This window comes from Ixodes scapularis, unplaced genomic scaffold (genome assembly GCF_016920785.2).
Source record: "Ixodes scapularis isolate PalLabHiFi unplaced genomic scaffold, ASM1692078v2 PGA_scaffold11__112_contigs__length_91849675, whole genome shotgun sequence".
In the NCBI taxonomy this organism is placed as follows: domain Eukaryota; kingdom Metazoa; phylum Arthropoda; class Arachnida; order Ixodida; family Ixodidae; genus Ixodes; species Ixodes scapularis.
This window is the reverse complement of record NW_024609837.1, coordinates 4,245,534-4,261,948: the sequence shown is the minus strand read 5'-3', so window position 1 is coordinate 4,261,948 and position 16,415 is coordinate 4,245,534. Positions and strand designations below refer to the sequence as shown.

Sequence of the window (16,415 nt, the reverse complement as noted above, 5' to 3'; positions counted from 1 at the left end):
TCTCCAGCTGCAAGACAATGCGTCCTGTGGTATCATGTATGACTTTGATTCCTTGACGTCAGCATTCCCTCTGGTATTGAACGCTTAAACGGTCTAAATAAGCTAATTAACAAACCGCTCATAAGGGACAAACGTTTAACGCCCCATCAAATAATGCGGGCATCACTCTACCAATATATAACAGCACTGATCACAGAAAAACAACCAATGTACGCCTTTCATGTGTTTTGGTGACCAGCAATGGGGCCAAAAATGTATTTAATCTGACTGTCAATATATTTAACCAATAGAAGGGACTAGACCGACACCAGCCTCCTATAGGTGGACTTGAATAGGCTACGAAAATGTCAAGGCTCCATCTTTTGCTTATATACTCTCCCTCAAACTACAGAAGAAAGCACCATAGGACTCATGCTTTTATTTCTTACTTTTATACTCTCGCGCACGCTTTTTTTTTTCTTCGTTTTGTTCTTGTAGGGGCATCTTTCGCGAAGGGTAATCTGGACTGACCTTTGGAATGATTAAGATTAGCTCAAAAGCAATCTGGGCTGCTGAAACGGAGCGACCGCAAGTCTCTAGTTGCCTTTCGTCGTGCGTTGACTGCGCACACACGCTTCTTTTTTTTTTTTTTTTTTTTCGTTTTGTCGTGCGTTGGCTGCGCGGAGTCCCCCCTTTCAATGTATCTTAATCATGTTTAACCAATCTGGGCACTCTTCCTACAGCTCCAAGAAAGCGCGAGAGAACGAACAACAACGAAATAAAAATATACAAAGCTTACCATTTTGTCTTTTGTTCTGTTCTGTGTTCCCCGGGAGCAACAAAATGTAATCGGCTGACCAGCGTCGACGACTTCGCGAAAGAGCTTGCCGGCCGGTCCCGGCCTGAGAATAAATGCCGTTTTTGCGCACTTCCCATAGCGGCGTCCAATGTTCTCTCACCCCGGCTTACCACCCTCACCTCCGCGCGATTGTGTGTGTGTGCGAACCTGACTCTCTTCCTGCTAGACGCGCGAAAGCGAGATTCAACTCGGCGCCGCCGCGACGTCACAACACGTTTGCGCGCCTCTGATTGGCTGCGGACCACGCGGACGCTTTCACGTCCCGGCGAGGCTTCTTTGTCAGGGTACATGTGCGTGTGGGAGGAGGTTGTGCAAGTCTTCGAAAAGGGGCGAAAAAGAGATGGAAAGAAGAACTCCGAGCAACAATCCATCATTGCCTGGTCTGCACCGACAAAACACTGTTGTCGAGATTCTCCGTAAAAGCTACGGCAGATAGCGTCCTCAGAACCCCAACTTTCTGCTCCTTTCTTCAGCTCTCGCCTCCTCTCCCTCGAACCGCTACAAACCGGTCGTATTTGTCGCCCCCTTACTTACTTCTTACACCCTTTCACCTTGCGGTGGACCGCAGCGGACTCTACGAGCCAATGGGGCATTGCGAATGAGTCACGTGACTGCATTCCGGTTAGTGCGTTGTTGTGATCCTTCCGAAGCGCACGTGACAGTAGCGTGGCGTCTGATTGGCTGCGATGGCTCGTAGCGTCCTGCGCGGTCCATCGCAAGGGGAAACCGAGTGGAGACATTTTTGGCCGTTTTCCCGCCGTCTTCGATAACGACTATCAAAAACAGTCGGAGAACCGCATGACGCCTCGGGTTGCTTTGCGACCGCACAACTCACGTTCTTCTGTCATGCTGTGTGTCCGGTGCAGGCCGTTTCGCGTGTACGCGGTTTGAAACAGCGTTCCTTTGTTTCGCCTGTGTTCTTAAGTTCTAAAATTAAGTTGTTTGAGGTGAGCGAGCGAAGATGGCTGCCGTAGTTGGCGCCTGCTGCAAACTCCGACGAGCAAGATTACCGGCACGATGCACAGCCATGGCGATGAGGTGGGCTGCACTTTTCCTGAAAAAGAAAAAAAAAAAAGTATTTTTTGTTGCCTCGGGTTACGCCCAACGTTGCGTTATGACGGTTTTTTTAATTTTTAACGAGGACTGGGGTCTCGATTGGCGACCTTGTGTACGTCTGCGTTGCCGTCTGCTGGACCTCGCAGATATGACTTTTTTAAGCCGCGCTCATATTGCTCATGCATCAAAACGAGATACTTGTTTGTGAACAAGTTCTCGTTCAAGTTCAACTTGTTCAAGTTCACAAACAAGTATCTCACATATACTGTGAGCACCGCAACAACTACAGTACTGCTCACAAAGCCGGCTACTCGTCCATAAAGCCGCGGTAACATCGTCAATAGACCATAGAGACCGTCTAAAGCGTGCTTCTTCCTTGTATGACGGTCTGTCAGATTGGCGTACAAAACCTGCGACAAGTTCGCAGCGTATATATATGTATCAAGAAAACATGCTTCCAGCAGGCTTTAAGCGCCTCATCCCCCCCCCCCCCTTGAAGAAAAGAAAAAAGTCTGTCTACGCCATTGGTTTCAGGCATGTGATGCTTGTTGATCACTGGACTGCACCCATGGGTTGCACCGAACGTACCGATCGTGCTTGGACTGATGCCAATGCACCGCGGATGCGTTTACACATTGCGCTTGAACTTTGCCTCGGCGGCGCGTGGCACTGGACCAACGCGAAAGCGATCCACGCTTTCCATGCGTCAGTTGGTGAGTCAATTGCCGCCTGATAACAACTGCAAAGCGAGGACTAAAACAACATGCACGACGTATACTCCGTCCTAATCTGTGGGCCAAGGATGAAGTCTGCTCCAAGAAGATAGTGCGAAGAGCGTGGCACATAACAACGGCAGACAATCGCGGGGAGTTTCCCAAAAACGTTCCGCCAAGTGCTGTGCAGTCATAAGAATTGAGAGAGGGAACAAGCGCGCTCGGATCACTCGGCACACGCTGCGATTCGATGGGGTCAATTAGAGCCACTAAATGAGCTACACTAGGAGCATCGGCCCTCTGTTCCCGATATTTTTATGGGCGCCGCCATCTTGGTGCTTTTGCAGAGCAGACGCAACTGCTGATTGTCATTATTCAGAAGTGCGGTTTCCTAAGCATTAGTTTAAGTGTTACGAAGCTCATGCAATATAGCTTTGCTCTGTCGCGAACTGTTTTAAACATCTGTGAAGGACGAAAAAGCGTTTCTTGTGATTTCAGATAAAGCTTCAGATGACTGGCAACCGTAATATTTAAGCCACAATATGGGCAAGTGTCGTGACTCCGAAGCGTAGCTTATTTAATGGTACTACAATAGGATCAATCAGAGAGCGTCAAAGACGCACCATAATGGTCATGTTTCTGTACGCATTCTGTCATCGCTAAACCAATCGTAAAAAAAAAGGCCCAGTGGTTTGCATTTTTGACGCTGCTCGAGTGATCCCATTTAGAGCCACTAAATAAGCTACGCTTCAGAGTAACGATACTTGCCCATACACATGGGCTGCACTGACGTCACATCGCATACTTTTGATCACCATGTAAGAGGAGGAGAGGACTGCTTGGACTGATGCAGCTCATTTAGTGGCTCTAGTCCCATTGGTTGGTCTCCGGTTCTTGAAAAGCCAGCGCTGCACACGTGCTCTGCCTGTAGTGAGTGGCACACGCTCGTGTGTTCTCCCTCATCAATTTGATGACTCTTCAAACCGTTTTTGCCAACTTTCTTCTCTCCCGCGTCCCTTTCCTTGGCGATCCATTATGGTGTCAGAAGATTACCCGATCAATATTTGCCTACAACGTCACGTATATTTTTAAGAAAAAAAAAAGGAAAACGCAACTGCTCGAAACCAAAACCGAAACTGGACTGGGGAGGAAGAAGAGATATAGAGGAGGAGAGGTTGCCAAAAATCACGCAATTGAGTAACTTTTTTTTTTTTTTTTCAAGCAACGTATTTGCAGTTTTGTAAGCCATAAAAAATAGGTATCATGTTTTGTTTCTAGTTTTAATATTGAGTGTGTGCCTTCAGTGACCCACGACTTTCATTATCTTTGGTAATTGTGACGAAACTATGAAAAAAGGCACGTGACCACACGGAGAAGAGACTGAGCGCGACTCAAACCGGCCAGTTCTCGATCGACCGTTGTCGGGTGGAAAGAGAACGAATTTCGAGCCGCAAATTGTGTTCTGGGTAGTTGGGCTCTCGTATGTCAAGTAAAACTAAAAACCTCGGTGCGCATAAATACCCGTCAGTGCCTCTTTCTCTTTAAGTCTTCTATGACGGTCCTGACATTGGACATACAACAACTGCCCGCAGACATGTTCGAAGCGCACATGTATGAAGCCAACATGCCACAAGAATGCATGAGGCGTGATATGTCTGGCGTCACGTATGCAGCGAATTTCAGCATGTCTTTTGCACTATGTATGAGCAGTGTGACCTTGGACTTCGTCCTAACGTACCAGGAATTATTTCTTATTAGGGCTGCTTGTTTTCCTGCCAGAAATATCCGGTTCTTTTCCAATTTCCACTATATAAGCATTGTGTGATCTGCTTTGATATCGGATAAGAAATCCTTTACGCTCTTCACGGCAATAGCTTTCGAGTGTTTCGGACAATCGCACGTCGTTGAATGAGAGGTGCATTGTACTGTATCAAAATGGCGGTGTTGCACTCTAACGTCCTCGTTAGGGAGTCCTAAAAGATCGTTTTCGCACTCCGATAACGATATAACGACACACGCGGAAAGGCGTGTGTCGATCAAGCGATCTACAAGAATTGCTTATCGTGTGCCGGGTTCAGTAGCCGTTATCGTCGAGGTACGACTAGGTGCACTTTTAGTCATTGAAGATGAGGACACCAGGGCGTCTCTTTCGCACACCCGGCACCCTGCACGTGGTCGCCGCCTTCCCCCGTGCTTCGGCTGCGGGGTGCACGCTCGAAGCCCACGAGACACCGAAGTATTATCGAAGCTAGGCATGCACGTTCTAGAGGAGGGACAACTGAAACTTCTCCCTGCTGTCCTCATCCTGTCGGGGGGGGGGGTCATCTGACCCCCCCCGAAATTTTTTTCTGGGTACGGCCCTGGTCGGTGCACTTGCAACCAGCCGATTTTAATCTCCACCTCTGCGCACGCGCAGTGGCGCCGGTCGGCTACCGGGTACCAAACCGGGACCGGTTCTCCGGTTTGCTGTAACTCTCCATTATATGCCACCGATGTACATGATTCATAGGTGAAAATAAGACAATAGACACTTTCAAAATGGCCGGCGTAGTCCCCGAAACCGCCCCCCCCCCCCCCCCCCCCCCGAAATTTTTTTCTGGGTACGGCCCTGACAGCAACAACGACGACGGTGATATGACTGGTTAACACGGTACTTTTTAGAAAGTCTAAGTTATTTTTATGTGTTTACGTTTGTGCCTCGAGCAATGTCATCGCTCAAAAAACGGTCAAATTCTGCGGTCCCTTCGAGTATATTCCCATTTATAGGCAAACGGAATGCCCTCATCTAATGACTGTCACGACTGGCTTTTCAGTAAGCACTCTGGGTTAGAAGCGTTGAACAATCTTTTTGCCGGTATCGTGCTCGGTAGAGCTCGGTTCTCCGTGGCTCGACGTTCACAAATAGGGTGTACTTTATTTAGCTGCACCAAATGTTTAAATAAAGGGGAAAAAGTTCTATGAATGGCGTTTTCATTGCGTGTTTTTATGGCTCGGCGGTCATTAGATGGGAATATAACCATCACTATTATCGAGTGAATTAACTAAAATTCTTTAATTCACTTTTTAATGAATGCGATTAAGATATATGTTTATAGTAAAAAAATTGAGGCAGTCGTAAGCCAAGACTGTTCTATTGTCACATTCATGTAGCTTCTTCCCCGTTAACCTAAAAAATTGCTGCAGCTAAAAAAAAAAAGAAGAAAAAAAGAAATATTTTGTAAAGTACAGGGCGGGAAAGACCATCCAAAGTTCGACGCGTAAAGTGTGCTTTGGATTCGCTTGCAGTGCCATTATCTTTGTCATGCCTCTTTTTCTGAATGTTGTGCTAATATTTTCCAAAATATTTTGTTTTTTATTACAGGAATTTTTTTTTTTTTTTTCTGTTTTTACGACCTACGGCACGGGATTCCCCCCGAGGGCCGGGGCCCCTGGTCTGCATCCCCCTTAGCTCGTACCTTAATTCGGACCTGGCGGTGATGCCTGTTCTCCCTTATGTGGGATCCAGGCAGTGTTGTGCGGAACGTCGTTCGTGGAACGCGTTCCATCCAGGAGGGACGCAGGGATGCCGCCGTTCCATTTTGCGTCGGTGGAACTGAAACGGGAACACGTTACGTTCTCAAGGAAATAACAAAAAAAAGAAGTTTTTTTTTTTTTTTTTCTTTTTTTGCAAGTTGCATTTATGCTTTTCATTAACGACTCCTTCAACCTGCCACCTCGAAAGATGAAGGGATGTCCGAGAGTCGGCCGAAAACAAAGACGACTCGACACGTATAGTTCGATGTAAATAATCTTACTTGTTCGCGTTCTTTTCTTCTTCTTTTTTTTTCTTTTTTTTTTTTTTTTTTACGAATTGTTTAGCAGGATCTTTTATTAAAATACGCGTTCCAATTAAAAACTTTATATCTTTGGAATGTAACAGGAACGCGTTCCTTTTAAACCCTTGGAACTTCTAAGGGGAATGCGTTCCGAGGTTGACAAGGAACGGTAAACGAGCTTTGGTCTCTTTTGGAGGAACGTGTACAACACTGGGTCCAGGTCACTTGTGCTCCCGGGACGCCCTTTTCGGGAGTCGATACGGGGTAGTAACGTCCGGGACGTCACCGCCGGAAACGCGAAAACAAGCAAAGATAAATAACTTTTTTTTTTTTTTCACGTTTTGCGGAGAGTTTGTTGCGGGTTGTTTGTGTCCAGTGTTGGGGCGGGGGCAGGCGGCGGTTGCGGTGTGTTACTAGGGGGTTTTTGTAGACCGCGTTTCCCCCTCCGCTAAGCGTTCCGCAACGAAGCAGCCGCTACTACGCCGGGGCGCCGATAGCCTTGACTGTAGAGTTTCGGCTAGCGTAGCTGGCTGCGGAGAGCGTTGCGGGACAGCGGAAACGCTTTACAAAAACTCTCTACTGTTGCAGTGCCATGCGCTAAAGAAAAGAGGCCAGATTCACGAAACGATCTTGCGCCAAAAATGTACGTATGACAACTGCTCCGGAGTCGTCTTTTTACGATCAAATCAAGATGACCGACAACGTCGCTCAGTAATTACTTGGTCGGGACGACCAACGGACATTTATTTTTCTACGTGCTCTTCTCGCGGGTCCCGATTTCAAGTAGCAAGAAAAACGAAGGAAGCACTCGACACCGGCCACGACGAACACGAACGCTGGATCCACAAACACCCGGGAAAAGCTACAACGGCAACGATGACACCGACCCAGCGAGCTCGGCAGAATTTAGGCCTAGCCGGCACTCCGACTCGGCGTAGCATTGCTCCGACGGTCCATGGCCAAGACCGTCTGCCCACGACCGGCCGCGTGCTTGCTGAATGGAATACGCGCCCGCGCTACCCTTGTGGACCCTTCCCGTATTATAGTTTGATCGCTGACCTCAATTTTAGGTTAAGAGGTCAACGTCTTCCCCTTGTCATCTCCTTGTTTTCCGAGGCAGCGGTGACGAACGCTGTCGTCGAAAAGGGACTCTCATCGATTCTATCTCTTTGTTTTGTGTGATATGGAGCTCAAATAACCGCCGTATGGATAACCTTCGCAACACGGTATGTACGTACAGTACCGTTTGTTATTGGTATGTCATTTTTATTCTGATACGACTGTACGTCACTGTCGAGCTACGACAATTTGTGAGGGCTACGCAACGCCGGTCCCACCTTTCTTTGCCGAGTCTCGCGTCAGTATCGAGTGGTAATCGTAAAAGATCGGTCCCGAAGCACTTCGATCAAACGCGCGCGTCCGCTCCGAGTGTGCGCAGGTATTTACCTGGCTCTTGTTGACAGTCTCGTAGTTGAAACTCTTATTGTCGGCTCGCTCCTGCATCTCCGAGGCCGCGAAAAACGCCGCGGCGATATGTTTCCATCTACGTCGCTGCAAACGACTGGCACGCGCCGTCTTTTACTATGACAGTTGTCTTGACTTCGGAGGAACGCGCTGGGAGCACACTGCGGAGGTGTGCGCGAAGTGAAGGCGGTGAAGGGGTGAAGATGTCAAGGTAACAATTACCAAAAGGGTGCAAATAGCTCTATTTTGACGAAAACCGGGCATGACGTCATAGCCGTCAAACTGCTACCCTGCTATTTTGCTCTGCCCCGTATCGACCTCCGAAAAAGGCGTCTCTGTCTGCTCCCGCTCTGCTCTGAATTTTATGTTCTGAGGAACAATGCTTTTCAGCCCGCCGAAATGAACGGCGCATCGCACAAAGCTAAAACTCCGTCTCTCATTTGACGCAAGCGGTGGTCTACGCACGCGAGACGTCGATCGCGATACGCATTCCATGGCTCCGTGGCGAACCCCCGTTCCGCGGCTATCGTGTTCTTTATCTGACGTAATGGTCGGTGCCCTTGCAGAGCTTCGTGTCTGACGCAAGGAAGGTGGCGCCTTGCATGGGACGTTCTAGGTACTGATAGTCCCCTTCAAGGAATATGAGGAGGGCAAGGGGCCTTGAGGAAGCTCCCTGTCCAAAAATGGAGCAGATTTTCTTGACGATAACCGCGTCCTTGTGTAACTAAACGGTGACTATCATGCAGTTCGGCGAACGACGTTTCCCCGATTTATGGTTTCGCCGAAAGTTCGCTTCATCGAAAGGTTCCCGCGTTTCTGGAAAAGAGAAAAGTCACATTGTACGTGTGTCCGTTAACCCTTTATTTCGGTTAATATTTGCTTCGAACGTTTCATACATGTGATAAAGCGAGCGCGTGCAGCGCGTCTGCTTACGTGCCCAGCAATTATCCTCGATGCTTCGGTATAATTGCGCTTCGAAAATCGAAAGATCAGGCAAAAGAAAAATTACACGTTAAGACTGCTTACTTGCAGGAAGGCGAAAGCCAGCCAAGGACGACGTCTAGGACGACGTCTAGGACGACGTCGAGAACGACGCCTAGAGGACGGCGTCTATGAATTCACTTTGATTCCTCTTAATTCGCTTTGTCATCCTCCTTAATTTCATTGCCTCTAATTCGCCTGAGTGGCCACGTAAACGTTTTAGTGCCTTTCGAGTCGCCGACGTGTTTTCGCTCGAGGACTTTGAAGGTCGACTGAACGATAAGACATATAAGGCTTTCGCCTTAAAAAAAAGAATTTGCGTTTCCATGATACACAGACGGAAAGGTTTTTGTGCGAAAAGCTGCAGGAGCACGAGCGATTCATGTCAAAGACGAGGACGATATTGCCCGTCTTAGATGAGCTACTGGAAGTAAAGCTACTTCAATCACTGGACGCCTTGTGTCTCAGCCCCAAGTTGCTATCGCTCCGCATAACTTTGCATGCTATATTGCATCCAAAGAACCTATTTGTTTAGCTTTTTTTTTTTTTACTTGAATGTTCTGTCAGCCCCAGAAAAAGATGACAGTCTGCATCTACTGTTTGATCGTCTTGGTTTTTCTTAGTCAGTTATCATGTTCTCGGAAACTTGGTATACAGATGAATCTTGCATTTTTGCTTTGCCGGGTCACTTGGCCGTGATAAAAAAAAAAAAAGAAGAGGTGGTGCCGTGTCATTGCTTGTACCAAATGTCTACAAATGCGAACTTGTATCGGAATTTAGTCATGTTACGGGTGATGTTGAATTTTTTTGTTTGCACTGGGGGGGGGGGGGGGGGGGGGGGGGGTGCCACGTATATATTTGCTGTGGTTTAGCGTCCGCCATCTGGAATCGTGGCGAATTTTATAAACTTCCGACGCCTTCCTAAGTTTTGTAGTAAAAAACAACTGTATATATATAATTTTTTGCTGTTGTTGTTGTCAGGGGCTTCAATATTAATATGCTTGAAAATACAACTTATAAACAATCACTTCATTCATTCACTGCCGTTAATGGTTTTAAAATTATGGCAACCGGAGCAACAAGAATTACATGCACAACGTCTACACTCATTGATTTTTTTTTTTTTTTTTAGCCACCACGATGCGTTTTTTTTTATCGCCGCTAACGTTATTAGCACCGATATCAGTGATCGTCTGCCGATATTTATGTTGATAAACAAACCTCATAAACCTAAGCAACGTTCAGCGCAGCGCGCTTTTCAAATTCAAGAAATAGCAGACACTACACTATAGAAATCTTTAAAGTGTTTTTAAGTGTAACTAACTGGAATCAAGTTTAATTGCAAAAAAACACGAACCTCGCCGTATAAAAACTTTCTACAGATATTTCAAAATTTTTTACGATGAGAGTTTCCTCACACAGAACGGTCAAACAGTGTAAAAGAATTCGCATGCTTCAGATAACAAAAACGTTTTTGAACAAAATAGACGAAAACAATCCGTCTGTTTCAGCATTTCTTGAAAACAAGAAATCTAGATGATCTAAAGACTTTTAAAACGTATGGAAATAAACTTCTTAATCTACAGAAACGTGCGAAGTCCAGTTATTACATAAACCTCTTTAAAAAGGAAGATAACAAAGAAGCAGGAATACTCTAGAAAATAATTAATGGCGTAATTAATTCATATATGGAGGAACATAATGTATATGAAGTAACTCGTGAAGAAGGTACCCTTTCTGGGTGTTCTCTGTCTCATGCTTTTAATAATTACTTAGTTAGCATAGCAGATGACGTTGCGGCGTTGGGAAATGAGCTTGGTCCCTGTAGTTATATCAAACGTTATGATACAGAGTTTCTTTTTACATCCGACAGATGAAAGAGAGATCCGTGCCGTGTTCAAGAACTTAAGAAATTGCAAGAGTCGCGATGTTAATGGTTTGTCATTAAAATAATAAAGTATGTTACTCGCATAATGACGCCTGTATTGACGTATATATTTAACGTGTCCCTTCCAACTGGTTGTTTTCCAAACGCTATGCAGGCTGAGAAAGTTGTGCTTATATTTAAAGGCGGCGATAAGAACATATCTAAAAATTACAGACCGATTTACTTATTATATTTTTTTCCCAAAGGTCTCGAAAAAATAATTCACCACAGACTTTCCTGTTATCTAGAAAAACAACACATACACTCTAATTTTCAACACAGTTTTCGGAACAAGCGTTCAACTAAAACAGCGCCGCTAATGTAATATATATATATATATATATATATATATATATATATATATATATATATATATATATATATATATATATGTGTGTGTGTGTGTGTATATATTAAAGCCTGTCGAGGATAAAGAGTTTATTCTGTAGGTGTGTATGTTGACTTTTCTAAGGCTTTTGATATGATCAATTATAACATGCTATTAAAAAAGTTAGAGCACTATGGTATCCAAGGAACAGGACTTAAACTTTTTGAATCATGCTTGGAATATCGAACGCAGTTTGTTTGTTAGCATAAATAACTAATTCAGCATCCAAAGAAATTGCGTCTATTGTTTATAATATTCATAAACGATATCGAACCATACGCACCAAATGTTAGTTTTATTTCATATGCAAACAATAACCCTCATTTTTTTTTCATTTTTTTTTTTTTTAAGGCGAAACAATTTTTGTGGTTAGAAATTACGGCGGCAGTTGTCCTCGAAAACCTACAATTATGGACGCAAGTCGCAGGTCTAAAACTAAACACAGACAAATCAAAATGCGTACTGTTCAGGCCACAGAATCGTAAAATTTCGATGCCCTTAAACATCACGATGACTTCGTTTTCTTTAGAGATTACAAAATCGGTTAAAATTCTTGGTGTCATTTTTACTGAGTCACTTTCTTGAACTGAGCACGTTGAGTATATCCACCGAAAAGCTTGCAAAGCGATAGAAATAATATCTAAAGCTCGTTTTATGTTTCCCGCGCGAGTGAAGTTGCTCTCGTATTCTTCTCTACACACATTGCGTGTACTGTCACCTGGTTTGGGGGCAAACAGCGAAACAAAGCTTAGCAAGATTACTTCTGAGACAGAAGAAAGTATTTCGCATAATTGAACGTGTTTCTTTTTTGCATTCTTCCGAGAATCTTTTTCGAAAACATAAAGTTGTGACAATGAACCATTTCGACAACTATCGTTTGATGGAAGTCTACAATACGGCAGTAAAACAAAATAACAACTTTCTTTCTTGCCGTACTGTCGGGCTTGGTGAGAACAGACGTATGAAACTAGACATAGAGAGCACTGGTGTGAATTACTACTCCCTGTACTTATTGTGGATTAACCTCGTTAAAATACAGCTCGCGCTGCAGAACCCAGGGATCCTGGGTTCAACCCCCATCCCTGCCCGTTTCGATCTGGATGAACATAGCATCGTACCGGCGTGCGGTCGTGTATCCCTACTGCGAGGCGCACGTTAAAGACCCCCAGGCTAGCGGTTGTACCGCACTGGCTAAATTGCTCGTCTACAACTGAGACACCAGACGCCCACTGAGGCAGACTAACTTCCGGCTGTATAAACATACACACAACAATTTGCCTTGCTTTAATCGCTTTTAAATGAGCTTGAATGTGAAAATAATGACATTACTAAAAATGTGATATGATAACGACTTTTTTGTAGCTGATCGATGTAGTAAGGTTCTGTAACTTGTTTTCTGCTTGTGTTGTCTGAAATGTTTCCGGTGCTTTTCTGCCATATGGAATAGGGCCTCGCCAAGCTGAGAGTCACGCAGCTTTTTGCCCTGTTTTCTTCACTCCTATATAAAAGAAAATAAAGAGATTATTCTAATGTTGCACAAAAGTCTAGCGACCGACCATTTTCAGCCGCGATCCTCTCCCCCATGAAATGCATGAAACAGACAACCGAGTCTACTGAAAATTATCATATATAAGCGCCGTTTTGCATTCCTGAAAGAACCATTGCTTTTTGATTGCGTTGGAGCGGCTTCCACACCTATTATGACTCTCAATGCGTCTTGCCGATATAATTGCGGTCCAAGTGTCTGCAACGCGATCTGAAAAAAAAAAAAAAAAAAACTTGTTAAGCAAGTTAGTTAGTAGCACCTAGAAGACAAGGCCTGCCCATGACGTCACTCGTTGTGAGACGCTGCAAAACGCGTTCGCGGCGACGCTTGACGCTCGCTAGGCGCGCCGCTCCGTTGATCCACTGATGACGTTCGGCTTAGCACCATTCCAGCTGGCTGGGACGATTAAGCACATTGGGCAATGGACCTTTTCCACATACCGACGGCACCAGGCGGTGGCTGCACGAACTAAAAATCGAGGAAGTGACCTGCGCTACCAATCGATAATGGGAGCTACGCTACCAGTTTCTTCGCTCTCTGAGCGGCGGCGCCTGCCCAACGCGACTTTAAAGGGATACTTCAACAATATTTGAAATATTCCCGTCGTGTTCAAAAATAGGTTGAATATGATCCACAATATCCGTAAATCACAATCGCACGTTTGTATTTTGAGCCTGGTGGCTCTATTTTTCGTTATAAACGGCCCACTCTGGCAAGCGCTCGGAGAAGGCCCAGCGGAGACCACGTGACATCCAACGCAGTCGTGACGTAGGTCGTCTCAAGACGAGCAAAGCTACGGCGAGGCTGACGTCGAGGGGATGGCCTAGTCGTTCCAGCCACCGAGGCGGCTGCTTTTGTACGAATTTTGAGTGACGGGTTAATCTTCTGTAATCTTGTACGGGGACAATAGCGAGTTCTGCGACACACAAAAGGCATTCTCGGGAAGAGGGGAGTTCCTCCTTCCCCTCTCGCAGTTGCAAAGTGCAACTGCGACAGACTGGCCGGCCAGACGGCGAGAGAAAGAGAGAGAGAGAGAGATCGCGTTGTCATGTTGGAAGAGAATAAAAGGGGGGGGGGGGGGGGGGGAGGAGAGGGCAGCCAGACGGCGAGAAACGCGGAGCCGGAACTAGCTTGCCCTCCACCGATTGGCCGGCACACAGGTGACAGGAGCGTCCTACTACGTCACCGCGCGTTTTTGTGCGCGTCGAGAAAGAAGTTGAAATCAACCAACTTTTTTATGCGCGCCCGGAAGGAGCGAAGAAGCGGCGCGACGTCACGAAAATACGTCACATCCGCAGTCGCACGACCTACAGGCGCAAAAAGAAGCGTTGGTTTGGATCGCGCTTTACCGTCACTAGCTGTCAAGGTTCCTAGACGGGCATTACAAGCGAGGCGTTAGCGACATCCACCAGGTGCTCTTTGCTAATCGTTTAAATCGTTTTAAAATTCCTTTTCGTGACTTTTTTTAACAAGATATTGGTATGTTCGATGTGATACTGCTCCTTCGAACAGATATAGACCAAAAAAATGAGCGCCGAAATTGCGTTGTAGTATCCCTTTAAAGAGGGGCATCCGTAGCGTCCACCCAAACGTCGTTTTTTCCTTTCCGCCGACGTTCTTTTTTTGTGTAACGCAATTATATATATGCTGCAGTTACGTGTTCTACTCGCTGATATACAGCCTCCTTCCGAATTTCCTCGATTTTTCGTTCCGACTTCCGCCGCTTGGCATCGGGCGCTCGCGCGTGCGCAGAACGCTTCTCGGAAAAGGTCCATTATTAACAGCTTTCTCGGCTAAGCCCAAGCAGAAACAGTAACAAAATATTTCGACAAACCTCATGTTATTGCGAAAGACGTGTGCATACTGCAGCTCGCAGCCTTTTGGGCTGCGCAACTTGTTTGTGCAACGCACACGAAACAAACCAAAGAAGTAAAGCCTGCTTGAGAAAATAATTTAGACGCCATTTCTTCCCTGTATTCACTTTTAGCACGTCGATAAACAGACGGAGAAATCATTTATAAAGAATAGGCCTTTTGCTTAATTACCCAAGCGTCACGTAGCACGGCGTGAGTGAATGTTAATAAAAGCTCTGCACGTGCTAGAGCCTGTGAGAGTAGCTCTTCTAAGGCAAACACCTAAAACAAATTATATTTTGCACGTGCGTTCCTGAACGCCTTATTTTAACAATTTTACTCGAATGTTTCATAGAGGAAAAGCGCGCGCGTGTAGCGAGTGTACCTACGTTCGTTTCGAATAATTTCCTCGGTGCTTGTGTTGGGTAATATACCATGGCTCTGTTCCAAATCTTACTCGCGCTGGACGCGGGTAGGTTTTCGAACGCCAAGGAACAGAACCTTTACCCTAGAGTGAGATTGAGCAAATTATGGAGCACGGTCATTATTTGCTGAATATATATATTGCTAAAGCATCAAGGAGAATGCTGAAAATGTAGGTCTACGCGCCGCACGAGCTCGCCTTTCCTGTATAAAAGATTCGAAGTAAATTAAATAACCGGAATAAGGCGTTACTGAACGCGCGTGAAAGATGCCATTTGTTTTGGGCAGTTACTGCTGCAAACACCAGCACGTGCTGCTCGTGGAACTACCCACGTACCAAGCATGCTGCTTGGTATGTGGGTAGTTAAGCAAGATCTATTTCAAATTTTCTCCGCAAACTCTCCAACAAAGTACTTCGGGAGAAAAAAGAAATTGGGTTGTGTGTATATTTACACAGCCTACAACTTAGTCTGCCTCAACGGGCGACTTGTCTTCCAGCTGTAGATGAGAAATTTAGTCATGCAGTGCAGCACAAACCGCTAGCCTGCATCCGCGGGTCTTTAAACTGCACCACGCGGTACTGATTGCACGACCGCACGCCGGTACGATGATCATCCAAGTACTTCGGAATAAATCCCCTCGATGTGTTTGCGTTTGTCTTGGAAGTAGCGTCCCAAATGTGGCAGTGTATGAGGCCCGTATCGCGAGTGGCCCTTTGAAGCAAATGGCGGCGCAGCACTGAAACGAGAGGCCCTTGGAAGTTAATGGCGCCGAAGCACCCGCTCGTGGCACGTATACGGTGACCACCCGTCCCGCGACTCGCGGGACTGTCCCGCATTGAGGGCTCGTGTCCAGCGTCCCGCAAAAAATTCCCAAATCTTCAAAATGTCCCGCATTTCATAGTGTAGTAAAATTCACTCTGCAACTCGTGAAGCTGCCGAACAGCGGGGCACGGGGAAGCGCGGAGGTCGCCGCAATGGTGCGCCATTTTTTATCCAAGCATTGCGGGAAGCGACCGCCGTTCTTGCAGGAGACCCGACGCGCATGCTCCGTTGTGCGTCTCCTCTTGGTGGCAAAATATTCTAAGAAAAATTGCTAGCCAAAGTTTCAACATAAAATATTGTAATTATTTTGATATCGCTCTGTCAATGCGAAAGGGTTGCTGTGGATCTTCGTTTTAGTGAACACAGCCACACAAGGCAGAAAGCCTGCAACTCCGAACGGTCTAAAAAGAACATAATGTTAAAAATTTGTGTAGGACAATGCTGATAAAAGTAGGCGTTGGCAGAAAACAACCCAATAAAGATTTACTGTTTCTTATTTCCATTCGATTTATATGTTTTCGACACATTTAATAACAGATTTGGCATAAATAATACCTCACTCTTAGTGAAACTTAATTGAGCTTAAT

The 16,415-nt window shown here is 45.8% G+C and overlaps 2 protein-coding genes across 2 annotated transcripts in view; one reads left to right on the top strand and one right to left on the bottom strand.

Annotated features, from left to right (window-relative positions):
• LOC8023777 (betaine--homocysteine S-methyltransferase 1) overlaps positions 1-1,092 on the bottom strand; it is a 30,354-nt gene extending 29,262 nt beyond the window's left edge. Inside the window, exon 1 of the mRNA XM_029968585.4 lies at positions 779-1,092. Within this exon, the coding sequence (XP_029824445.1) occupies positions 779-781 (3 nt within the window). The 5' untranslated portion in view covers positions 782-1,092. The remainder of the gene's footprint in view (positions 1-778) is intronic.
• A 507-nt stretch (positions 1,093-1,599) lies between these two features.
• LOC8023776 (dimethylglycine dehydrogenase, mitochondrial) overlaps positions 1,600-16,415 on the top strand; it is a 42,484-nt gene continuing 27,668 nt past the window's right edge. The window contains exon 1 of the mRNA XM_029968552.3: positions 1,600-1,876. Within this exon, the coding sequence (XP_029824412.2) occupies positions 1,800-1,876 (77 nt within the window). The 5' untranslated portion in view covers positions 1,600-1,799. The remainder of the gene's footprint in view (positions 1,877-16,415) is intronic.